Below are 12,940 nucleotides of genomic sequence, written 5' to 3'. Positions count from 1 at the left end.
CGCTTCATGGGATGACCTCGGGTTCGAGTGTCCATCCATTATTTTAAATACCTCTATCATGTCTCGCCTTACTCGCCTGTTTACTAAGTTGAACTCTCCCAGTTGCGGTAGTTGCTCCTAGTTGATCCGGAGATATGTTCCGGATCCTGATCATTTTTGGTACCCTTCCCTGTATTTTGTCCAACTTTTTGAGAGAAGGGAAAGAAATCATAACGGCAAAACAACAAAAACCTACGAAGTCCGTTGGAACAAAGGTACTGTCCTACTGACGAAGTTCGGAGGGGTACTACAACTCCCAGTATCCAACGCACCTTCAGGACGTCCAAAAAATGGTCCCTCCCCACCCCATCTCGAAATTGAAAAGTAGACCAAGAGCTCGCACTTCGACTACGTTTCCCAGGATGCATTTCGATCCCGTCGGTAGCGAGTTGCGAGACGGAAATGAGTGTGTTTCCGGTAGGGCTCTGCTCCTCCCCGCCCCTCCTTTACAGTTGTCCTCCTCTCGAGCCTGCGGCCGTTGAGGAGAGCGAGGGGTACTCGCCTCTCCTGTCCCGTCCCCGCAATGGGCTGTACGCTGAGCGCCGAGGATAAGGCGGCAGCCGAACGGAGCCGCATGATAGACCGCAACCTGCGTGAGGACGGAGAGAAGGCGGCCAAGGAGGTGAAGCTGCTCTTGCTCGGTAAGGAGAAGGGTGAGGATGAGGGTGGGGCCGGGCCGGGCCGGGGCCTGCTCCGCGACTCTCCTCCGAGGTTCTCCGAGGGAAAGGCACGGCGTCGCGGGGCGGCCAGGCACAAACACACGTCGGCGCAGAAACTGCGCTGCTTCGCCTGTGCCTCCCTTCTCTGTTTAGGGGAGGCCAGAGGCTTTTGTTAGCCAGGCGCTGGGAGTCGCGCCTCCCGTTGCTGATGGGCCGGCCTAGGGTGGCACTTACTCTCGGGAACATCCCAGAACTTGGTTGCTCGCACGTACCCAGGAGAAGACGCGAGTTGGCTCATTCCAAGTGTGTCCTCTTTATCAGTTGCCGTCTTTCACTTCTGCTTGGAAGGACACATTTCGGTAGCATTTAGGCCCGAGGGGTGGGGGGAGTTTCTTCGAGGTCTGACGAAGTCTTCGGCAGGGAGAAGAGGCATGGCTATTCAGAGATTTAAAAAATAAGCATATTATTATTATTATTATTATAACATTTCTATGCCGCCCCTTGCCGAAACCTCGGGGCGGCTTACAACATATGCAGAGATTGGTTTATTTTAAGGAAGTCAAGTTGACATTTGAAAGGTGATAGTTTGGATACTTGTACCCCCCCCCCGCGCGCCACTAGAAGACCTTGAGTGAGGACATAACGAAAAAATTGGAGGAAAATCTGACCATGCATTTAGGCTGTATGATGCCACTGCCATTATTAGGCTGTATAATGATACTGCCTGCTCGAACCTTTCACAACTTTGGAAGCAAGGTGGGGGCAGTGAAAGTGGGGGAGTCTATTTTATCAGCTCCTAGCACCTTGGACAGCAAAGGGGGATGTTTGTTTCTACATAGCATGAGCAGTATAACAGATAATATTAATTTTCTCCAAGGGTTTTCTATACTGCGCTTAAGTGACTGAGGTGAAGAGGAAAAAATAGGGTTGGTTTCAAGTTGTGAGAATGGGAATGGGGTTCTTTTTCACCAGCAGGGAACATAAGGATTGCCTGCCTTCTGGTAGTGACAGCTGGCAAGTGTACTGGGTATTTTTTTCTAGATCTCTGTAAAACATGTAAGAGGGAAACCCCAAGCTAAATTTGTCTTGTAGTGTATCTGAAATTCTGGGCTAGATAAGGGTGACTGAAGCTGTATAACAAATTAACATGAAAAGTCATAGTACAAGCAGTCCCTGAGTTATGAGCTGCCCATACTTACGAGCAGCCGTTAAGCTTCTTAATTAAAAAAAATACTGTGGAAAATCTTCATCACCATAGAGAGAGAGGAAGCAAAGGGGAAGAGAAGGAGGCATCCAAAGCATGCCTTCCTGCCCCACCCATTCAGAGAAGGAAATCTCTCCAGCATTTCCTTGCTGCAAAGAGGAGGCAGTGGTGAATTTGGGGGGGTGGGTAGAGTTAGTCACAGTTTTTCCTCTTCACTGAAGTCCTGTGCGCCTAACCTCCATGAATGTGGAGGGCTAACTATAAGTGATCTGACTTTTGTACAAATTCAAGTTAAAGTTAACTTTCCATTTTCTCAGGAATGGAACTTGTTTGTTTGTTTGTTTGTTTGTTTGTTTTAAACATTTGTATCCCATCCTTTACAGCAGCATCTCAGGATGGCTTACAAGCTTAAAATCAACAATAATACAATAGTCAAAAATAAATAAATAGTAATAACAAATATGATCAATAATAAAAAGCAGAGTTAAAAATAAGTAAAACACATTCAAAGAGAAAGTTAATATAAATAATTACGATTTTTTAAAAAGTGACTGTTAACTTCTATAGTCCCTAATTCTTAAAATAATGTTCAAATAAAAAGGTTTTCACCTGCCGCCGAAGAGTATAGGCTCAGTGCCAGGCCTAGCCCATAACCCAGAGATTGCCTGTATTAATCCCAGTTTTTATTTATTTCCACTTTGTGAGTTTTTAGAACAAGCAAACAAGAAAATACTTTCATAAAAGTAGTTACAATGGCATTCAGCTTCACTTCTAAAAAATCCAAAATAGGAAATAGCTGTTTAGAAAGACCCCCTAAAATTCCCAGAAAATATAATAAGAAAAAAAGCCTTATCTATATATGCCTGTTATTACTAGAAGCAGTTTCAGAATCAGGTTTCCAAAAATGGTTTTGACCATGTTCCTAAAAAGGGTCTTCTAAGACAGGCATCTCCAAAGTGTTGCCTTCCAGATGTTTTGGACACAATTCTGAGCATTCTAAAACATTGGCTATACTGATTGTGGCTGATGGAAACTGAAGTAAATAATAACAGAAGACACTAGTTTGAGGAAGGCTGTTCTTGGGAAACATAGCATTGATTCTGTAACTGGAAGAAAACTAAGCAGAAAGCAGATGAGAAGAATAAATGTTGGTTTTCTTAATGGAAGGAATGTACACAGTTCATGTGGATGACCCTTAAGAGCATGTGCTTAACTTACAAAACTCTAAACTCTAGAATAAATTGTGAAAGAGCCACATTTATACATGGTGGCAAAAGATAAAGTATATTACCTTCCAAAATAGGCCTTGACAAGCTTCAGAAGAAGTTCTCCAAATTGGTTGGGCAACTGTATATTTATGTATTACATAATTTTATTGTGTGCCATGTCCTCTTCTTTTTAAAAAGAAAAATCCTATTGTTTAATACATGTTCATCTGTTTAAGGTCCTGGTCTATATTTGATACAGTTACAGCTGCTTGCTTCAATAGTAAATAATTCAACTGCATTCTGAGGCAAAGAGTGTTAAGTTAGACTAAAGGGGTAGGGAGGTTGTTGTTACAAGCCTCCAGTTAACACAGCTCACTCTGCTGTGGCAATGAAAAAGGAACATTCAGGTTTATTAGGAAATAGTTTTAAACACATAATACATTTACGAAATATTCTGTATTATTCTAATCAACCCAGCCTTCCCAGTCTCAGAAGATTTCAAGAAGTGCTAATCTGTGCTAATCTGTTAAAGCAAAAACAATGAAGATGCTTATCTGTTAAAGCAAAAACAATGAAGATGCTTATGGCTTCTTGAAGATTAACACATTTGTTATGGCACAAGCCTTCCTTTGTACCCCATCTGTAGTGGACTATAGTCCATGAAACCTTATGCTATAATGAATGTTACAGTCTTTAGGGTGCTACAATCTTCTAGTAAATCATAAAATACCTTAGAGTTGGAAAAGACAAGTACAGTACAATTAAAATGATTATGGTATAATATCTCTCGCCTATGTAGGAAGACTTAAGAAGGAATTTAACTAAATGAGAATTCTTACATATTTAATGTCTATATTCCTCCACTGGGGAAGGCAGAAGAGCCAGTGTGGTGTAGTGGCTAGTGTTGGACTGCAACTCCAACCTATATCTGCAACTAGATGTAGGTTCTAATCCCCACACGGCAATGAAATTCAGGGGGTGACTTTGTGGGCAGTTCATTGACTCTTAGTCTAATCTATGTCACAAGGTTGTTGTCAGGATAAAATGGGGAAGACAACTATGTAAACTGCCTTGAGTTCCTTACAAGAGGAAAAATGTGGGACAGAAATGTAATAAATAAAAAAGGAACATGCTGGGGGAGAAGATTGAGAGAAGATTGTGATCTGCAGAATTCAAAATCCCCTCTCTTGCTCCCAAACCAGTGACAAAACTAACTAGCCCACAGAGCTGGTATACTTAATTTTTATTAGTTTAGAGTCAGTGGAATCAAGATGATATGGGAAGAGACACTTTCTCCATAATTTTTGCCCTGCCACTGCAAGCCTGGAGGGTATAGGAAAAAGAGCTTTATCCTTTGCAGAGGAGTTGTTTGCCTAATGGTTTTACACATCCATGAAGGTTTCTTATCAGTGGGTTGGATCCTTCCTAATTCAGACATCCTGTTGTTCCATTGAAATCAATTAGACTTAAGTCAGTCATGATTAGTTTGGTCCAGCATGGCTTAATCTGAAACCAGTCCAGTGACTAGCCATGACAGATAATATAGGATTACCATATTCAAAGGCAGTTTCATTTTGTTTACCTGAAAATGAAAATGGAGGACTATTGATAATGACCCATCTTTACTAAAATCATCTGACTAGACAGTGTTGATAACAAAGTTGCATACCTTTTTTCTGATATGTGAGGTAGTGTTTAGAGAGATCTTATGAAAGGAAATATGTATAATTAAAACATTTAAGTATCAGACGGGATTTAATTAAAAACAAATAGATTTAAATCACAATCAGTAAGACTAGCACTCAATAGCACTAGATTTAAATCATGGTTTTCTACATAATTTTCATGCATACCTTCCTTACTTGTAGGTAGAGGAACATCATTAAAACATTCCCAAACTGGGTGTCTTTTACATCATGCTGCCTTTATAGGTTTTCACCTCCAAGGAAAGAATAATATAATAAAACTCAGGCTATGCACAAAAAGATCCAAAGACTTGTGAAGTGTTCTGCTCAAAGGTTTCACTTCGATTTTTACTGTTTGTCTCTCCTTCCTCAAACTTTGCTTCTTGTGCAGATCTATTCCACTCCCAACAATCTTTTTCTAGTCATTTAATATTTTGAAACTTAGCGCTTAAGAGGTAAGGGGTTGACTCTATGTACATAGATTTGCAAAGGAACAATAGGATTAAGATCTTTTTCTTAACTCTTTATTTTATAACATGTTTGCTGTGAAAAGGGGCATGTGATCTCTGCAGACACCAATTCACAGTTCTGAGAACCGTGAAACCAAGCATCTGTGATAATATCTTCTAGATAGAAAAATTGCCCAATAATCTTACAGAAACCTCTGGAAGAGCATGGCATTGTGAATGGATTTATAGAATTAATTTATCAAAAATTGAAGCATTGCATGAATATACAACCTCATGCTACACCATTAAAATCTAATCCTTACTTCATGATGAATAACCTTTGGACTATAAAATATCTTAAATAGAAAACTAACTTTAGATATTTTCCTGAATAAGCACTTTATTTAAAAATTTGTTTTAAATTTTAAAAAATTAAATAAACATTTAAATTTAAATTCAACTTTTTAAAAATCTTTATCCACTTTGTTAAGTATAATGATTTGAGTTTCCAGTTTGATTAAGGAGAATTGCAGCATTTTTATGACTTAAAAGTCTCATCTGGGGTAAACTCTATATATTGTATGTAAAAATGAAAATTTTGATATAATTTAAGGAAGGGCTCTTCACCCTTTCTTCTTCTATATATAATTTATGTTTTTGGAAGCATAAGTTTGAAAATATCATACCCTCCCAAACTCTGTTGAAAGTGATACTTCAAATTCACTTCTTTGTGCTTTCAGATCTTGCTCAAGAATCTACAGTTCAGAAACAGATTCATAGAACCTCAAAACTTGAATGCTTCAGATGCTGTACAAAGCATCATGAGGCTATTTAATGTGCATGTAAATAGCATTTTTAAAATACTGAAGGAAAACGTGCAAGTTTGTTGCAGTATAGTCAGATGAAAAGGCAATTCCTGGTTTAAAACTAAACTATTTGGTCAAGTAGCAGCTTTGTATAAGTTGAGTAGAAGGCAAGCTACTTGATATGTGACTAGTATTTTAAAGTTATAATTTCATTTGAGGGTGTGGCATGTTCTAACTCTTAGCTTAATTTTATTGAGCTTGGTAGGGTGTGTGTGCACCACTGTGTGTTCCATTACCAAAGCAGCAAAACCATAGCTGTCTAAACTTGTCCTTGAGTACATTTTTTTTAAAGCTTTACTACACAGTCTTCTATTCCAGAGCAGTTCTGCTACTGCTGCTTTATTTACCAATTTATAATTTGCCAAATACCCAACAATATTTCACTGATCAACATCAAAAGACTATTAAAATTAATTTAAATCACAATAATTTTCAACAGTCAGATAAATAAAAATAAATGGCATTAAAATATAAAATATTAAAAGGAGGGCAGTACATAATGCAAAAGTAAAATTTCAAGAGAGGAAAGCTATATTTAAAATAGAGAATATAAATATCAGATTTTAAAAGTCTGTGAGAATAAAAAAAGCATTTCCCTCTTTTTAAAGTTATATTTAGGTGGACACTAGGCTTTTTTTTTCTGGGGTAAGCTTTGTACAAACCATGGGCCACTGTTGAGAAGGCCTTTTCTTTTGTAGCTGAGCTTGTGGAGCTGCTTTTCTGTAGAAAAGGTTACAGTGTTTGGGGCTTTTAGTTTAGAAAAACCATGTAAAGGGGAATGTGGTAGAAGTTCAGAAATCATGCATGATGTAGGGAAAACTGAATAGAGAGAAGCTTTCTCACCCTCTGATGCTAGAGCCTATAGTCATTTCATGAAGTTGAATGGTAGAAGATTCAGGCCAGACAAAAAGAAATTTTTTGCACAGTACAGTTAAACTATGGGTTTCATTAGCACTCCCCCCTTATGTGGTTTTAAAAGGGGAATGGACAAATTAATGGGAGATAAGGGTAGTAGCTGTAGTTATGCTGGCTATATGATACTTTCCTGGGGAACAGGAGCAGAATAGGGCTACTGTCCTAAGGGCTTCCAACAGGCATTTGGAAAACGGGATGCTGGCTTAGATGGACCTTTGGCCTGATCCAGCGGCCCATGCCAGATATTTCTCTGCGTGTTGGGAAAAGAGAGTATTGAATGTGTCTTTTGCATGTGTTCAATAGGACTTTGACTCCTATGTAACTGAGAGGATTGCAGGATTGTGTGTGGTGGGAGAAATAATAAATGAATGACTTCTTTTAACACCTCCCTCCCAGCTAATGTGCACAGGGAAGGCTAATAGTATTGTTGCTATGAAGTAATAGCCAATCTTTTAGAGAAGGAAGGAGATTGCTACTTTTAAGACTTCAATGAACATTAAGTGGCTGTGTTTACATTTGTACAGAAAAAGTATGGGTGTTTATTGTCAACATCAGTAACTTCACTAATTTCATGCATTGTTGGTTATTAGTAACTATCATTTTCACTATAATTGGAATGGCCTGACAAATATACTTGAGTCGTGTGAGTTTATTTGAAAAGTCCCTCTTGCAATATCATAGCTAGAGAAGATTTATCACAGTACAAAACTAGCAAACAGTGAATTATGCCTCAGAGAACACATTTGTATTTGTTCCCTACACCCAAGAAAAAAGTTAGATTTTTCTGAATGATTGCTCATTATGTTGCTGCTAGCAATACTTGTTCCTTGATGTCAGCTATACTTTGTGGTAGTGATCTTCAAGGAAAACTCCTAAAATGTTACGGACGCTTTACTTTTCTGTTTTGTTCTGGAAGCAGTTACGTAAACTGTTGAATGTTCGATAATTTCCCTTTCTCTCTGTTCATGCAAGGTCACTTATTTCTCCATGAACAATACTCTAATTTATTTCAGAGTTAAAAACTGTTAGGCAAGTACAAAATTAAACATAAGTGTGAAGAAGTAATTTGACATTTTGCCAACAGTCAACAAGTAATAAATGTCTTTCAAGTGGATGTAGACAGAAGACAGAGCTTGATCTATTGGGCATTTCTGAGTGATGGATTTCTGATTTCCAGTTGTTCAGTAGCAACAAAACCACCCTCAAATTATGTTGCTAAAATGAAAGAGAGCTTCAGCTCTATGGGGTGGTATAGAGATGAGATGAAATGGAAAAGTAGGAGTGGATATTTTTGTGGAGGGACTATGAGTTCATTCCAGTTCAGTTCAAGTATTAAAAAACATATATCATGGACTTACCACTTTTTAAATTTGAACTGTGGGTCTTTTGCACATTGTCTAATTGTTGTGAGTCTCAGGCTTCTAGATTTTGAAATCTTGCTCCCTCTGCTTTAACATTTGAAAAACCAAATACTGTTGTTAGTTGGGGTAGTGGCATTATATATACATGTTTTTCAGCCTATAACAACAGGTCAGCTATTTAGTAACAGGTTGGTTTTCTGATTGTGAGGGTCAGAGAATCTGTACAATTGAAGGAATGCCACTGTTGCCCCTCCCCTGTGCTTCTTGCTTCACTCATTTTTGCTCCAGACAACACTTCTATTGTCCCATTGTTTCAGTGCCTCCAGGAAAAACAGTTTTGTAAAGGCCCGCTCAGTTTAGCTGACGTAGAGCTTTGTGTAATTTTCCTATTAACAGCAAGTGGCTAAATATACAAAAGTAGTTGCATTGATCTGCCTGCTTAGCTTAACTTCTGATGTTGGTTAAGGGTAGCTAGGAAAAATCCTGCAGTCCACAGACCATTTCAGCCTCAGTGCTTTACGTATTTGTTGTCCCAGCTATTACAGTGGGGGAAAGGATAGCTGAATCCAAGAATTCCACCTGACTCTGCAGGCTGCTTCACAAATTAGAAAATTAGTGGATATATAATGCGTAACCACGTAGCAGGTAATGGATATATGCCTTTTTTAACTGTATGCACTCAAGGAGCCTGGGCATTTGCACCTGTGTTTTTTTTTCAAGCCTGCTTTAATTGTGGCTCCCTGTGCTGTACACAGTGGCCGAAGAGGCGTGTATCCTTGCATGGTAGGGTCATTGTGGGTACATTAGGTTTTGTCCATATTTCTCTGTCCATACCCTTAGGTCATCTTTAGAGGCCTCTCCTGGAGAGGGTTAGTTGCATGGCCATGAGAGAGACATCCAGTTGAGTTGTGGTGCTTCATTTATTGTATCCTTTTTCTTGTTTGGTTGCCAGCATTGTTGTCTTTTTGGCACAAGGTGAAGACTTTTTGTTTTGTTTTGTTCTTTTAACTGTAAGCAACCTAAACTTTCAGTTGGGGGGATGTTCTTCATTATTTTTTATTCCTTGCTTTATCTTTTAGCTGTTTGTAATTCACCCAGAGAAACTCTGTTATAGGCTTCATTAAAAGTACAATAAGTAAAATCAACAGTAAATCTGTTAAGTTTGTGCTGGTTCCCTGAGTAATATATTTCAGTGCACTGCTGCTTTTTCTTAAAAGAATGGGGAATTTTCTACGTAAAGTACATATACCCTTTATATACACCCTTATATAAAGTGGCAAAATGAGCCTTATATAATTGTTTTTCTCTATTAGCTAAAGCTTCTTCCCTTTTAGAACAAACTAAGTGTTAGTCGTTCATATTCCTTCTGTTTTTGTGGAAACTAAGGAACAATGCCAGAACTGCCCATTATGAGGCTAGCTTGTGTAATAAACTGCTGTGTCTTCTCTGCAAAGCGGCATTAGAGAGCTGCGCTTGGATTGAAAAAGCAGCTGGTGTGGGAGAAAGTACTTGACTTCCCCCGCCCCGTGTACCACGCCTGCTGATTTTCTTTGCAAGTGTGCCCTGCCTCTTGTGGTGGTTCTGCAGCTAGATCTCAGATTCATGTTTGCCAAAAACAAACAAAAAGGGTCTGGAAAATTGCAGGAGGAAAGCAGTGAGTGGGGAAGTGTTAAGGACTCCATCTTTTCTACAGTGCATTTCTCTCCTTGCTCTGCTTTGGAAGAAAAGTGGTGATGACTGGGGTCTCTTTCCACATACTGGATGCATTACAAATATTTGTTCTTTCTGAGGATATGTCCCTTAGAACAGAACTGGGGGAAATCTCGTCGCCCTGGAAATTAGTGTGTGGGGTATATAATAGGACCTAAAACTCTGGTGCTGGGTCATTAATGTCTTGAAGCTAATGTCACAGGTTTAAAAAACAAACAAACAAGTCCTATTATATTGGGATTTTAAAATCAACCAATATTGGTCTGCCTTTTCATTAAATGGGCTACAAATTTATCACTGTGTAAATACAATTTTGTTAGAGCTTTTGTTTGTCTCAAGTTTAAACAAAATATTTTGTTCAATTTAGTTTCCATGCAGCTCTGAGATCCAAAACTACCTAGTTAAATCACTAGTACAACAGCTGCTTGCTTGCTTTGACAATGGAAGGAGTATCTTAAGAATGTAATATAAGGGATGTTACTCAAGGTTATCGAAGTTGTTATTTATTTTATTGATGCTGTCCAGTGTTAATGTAGGATTAATGATTTGGATCAAGAATATTTAGTCTGTATGCACTGTATCATTCCTTATTGTTCTCTTCTCACTTAATTGGCAATAAAGTTCCAGTCTAAATAAAGTGCTATTCTGTCTGTGGCTGAAATTGAAGCATCTCAGCATCTGATCTGTCATCTGAAAGTCTGCTAATAATTTAAGTAATATATAATTGCTTACATACTTCTTGTCCATTGGGAAAAAGTTACCTGCTAGGATAATGATCTCCAAGGGGTTCTAAGTGACTAAACAAGGAATAACATTTAATTCTAGAATATAAACATATTTGAATGACAAGCTTCTTAAGCTGATACTTTTGTTTGCTGTTAAATATATAGTTATCTGTAGTTTTATTACATGAGTAAATCCCTCTTTCTCTCACACCTATGTACTAAATGGATTATCCTCTAAACATGTACAGGCTTGAGTTGGGGTGCCCTGTTTGAGAGTCTTGCCTTGGTCTAGTGACATGCAAGTACAAGATGGGAGTTAGAATGTTGAGTATGTTCACGGTGCATCTCAGTATGGATTTTTTGAAGGCTGTGGATACACAGACCTGGTTGGCAAGCATAATCCATGGTTTGTTAATTGGGCCACAGTCTCTATTAGTTTGCTCATGGTGCAATCTTGTACACATTTACCTGAGAATTGAATTCAAGGGGACATACTTTTGAGTAAACATATGTAGGAGCACTGTGTGGTGTGCATTCTGGGCAGGTCTTTTTACTCAGATTAGAAATGCTGCTATAAAATATAATTAATATTCTGGAACCTTGAATATATTGTTTTGTCTGAATACATTGTACATGAAAGAGCTTTTTGTTACAGTATTGTTTGAGTCCAAGTTTTGTGTATTAAATTGTGCATTTAAAAACCCTAGGAAGAAACAGACATTGAAAAAAAATGTATTTTTATATGGATACTTGGGATAAAGTCACCCAGGAAATCTCTTTGACTGGCAATATTACAGAATAATGACTCATTCCTAGGAATGTAGAGATTCTCTTGTTGACCATATTCTAAGCATGGAGTCCAATAATTTCCATTTCATGGTTTAATTTTAATTAATTCATTATCTAGCAGAATCTTGAACATTTGGGTTGTAACCAGTCTATTGATGGAAACATCTTTGATCCAGCAGAGACTTAAGTCAGTAGAATGGGAATGAGGCATTTTTCTGAACATTCTTGCATGCTAAGATCAAATGTCTTCATGTTCTTGACCTGTTGGTAAATGAGTTTGTTGAAGACTGTAGGAACTTGGACTCCAGAGTTTGTGCAATGGTGATTGAGGCAGCCAGTATACTGATTGATTTGATTTATTGCATTTGTATGCCACCCCATAGCCCATAGGGCTTTCTGGGCAGCTCACAGCAAGACAAGATACAAAATACAATGAGAAAATAAAAAATACAATAACCAATACAAAATCAATATAAATACAATACTATACTCATAGCAAATACCAATACCAATACAATATTAACAGCAGAGCAATACAAAATCAAACAAAATTACTTAATACAATAATATTCGTAATGTTAAATAATGAAATACAGCTAATTCCCCCCTCACTCAAATCCCCATACACAACAGCACAGATTGGCTAAGAAAACACAGTCAACACAGCTCCATCTCAACATTTTCCCCTACATCACAACACAGCAGAAAAAGGCCCTGTCTTCAGGGCTCCTCCCAGAGGGCAGGCCTGGCACAGCATGGCTCCCAGCTGGCTCCCATTGAGCTGTATCCTCCCCAGCCTCCTTGGTGGCACCCTTGCATCTTCCACAAATGTGATGCCAACCAAGGAAGAAGTGATTGTGCAGGGAAAGCACAGTTAGCCCATGCACTGGTCTACGGTGAGCAGAATGCAGTGACAGAAGTGAGCAGACAGACAGTGTACGGCCCTTGGCAGTGTCCCCAAGAAAAAGGCCCGGTATTTGGGGGCCTGCCTAGGGGCAGATCTGGCATAGTGTGGCTCTGAACTGGCTCCTGCTGAGCTACCTCTCTCCACCCCGGCCTTGGTCAGGTTTTGTTAGGAGACTTTCACTTGTTGGAGTTGGAGGATATGGATTGCTTGAAGAAATTCATCCAAGTCACCATTATGTTCTATCCTTGCCCATCTTGCCTTGCAACCACTAATAAGATTGACTAACTGTAGTCACAGAGAGTTTTAGATGCCTCTCTGCATGAGGGGATATTCCTAGCCTCACTTAAACAACAGTTATGTGTTTATCCAGTACTGAATTATCAATTATTGACAGTTTGGCAGTATGTTCCTTTTTGGAGAGAA

General features: G+C 38.7%; 1 protein-coding gene across 1 annotated transcript in view; it reads left to right on the top strand.

Moving 5' to 3' along the window:
• The first annotated feature begins 470 nt into the window (after positions 1–470).
• Positions 471–12,940, top strand: part of GNAI3 (G protein subunit alpha i3) — a 28,484-nt gene continuing 16,014 nt past the window's right edge. Inside the window, exon 1 of the mRNA XM_044443373.1 lies at positions 471–680. Coding sequence (XP_044299308.1) covers positions 563–680 — 118 coding nt within the window. The 5' untranslated portion in view covers positions 471–562. The remainder of the gene's footprint in view (positions 681–12,940) is intronic.

Source organism: Varanus komodoensis, unplaced genomic scaffold (assembly GCF_004798865.1).
Source record: "Varanus komodoensis strain SLA01 unplaced genomic scaffold, ASM479886v1 scaffold1, whole genome shotgun sequence".
Lineage (NCBI taxonomy): Eukaryota > Metazoa > Chordata > Lepidosauria > Squamata > Varanidae > Varanus > Varanus komodoensis.
This window is presented reverse-complemented; position numbering and strand designations above follow the sequence as displayed.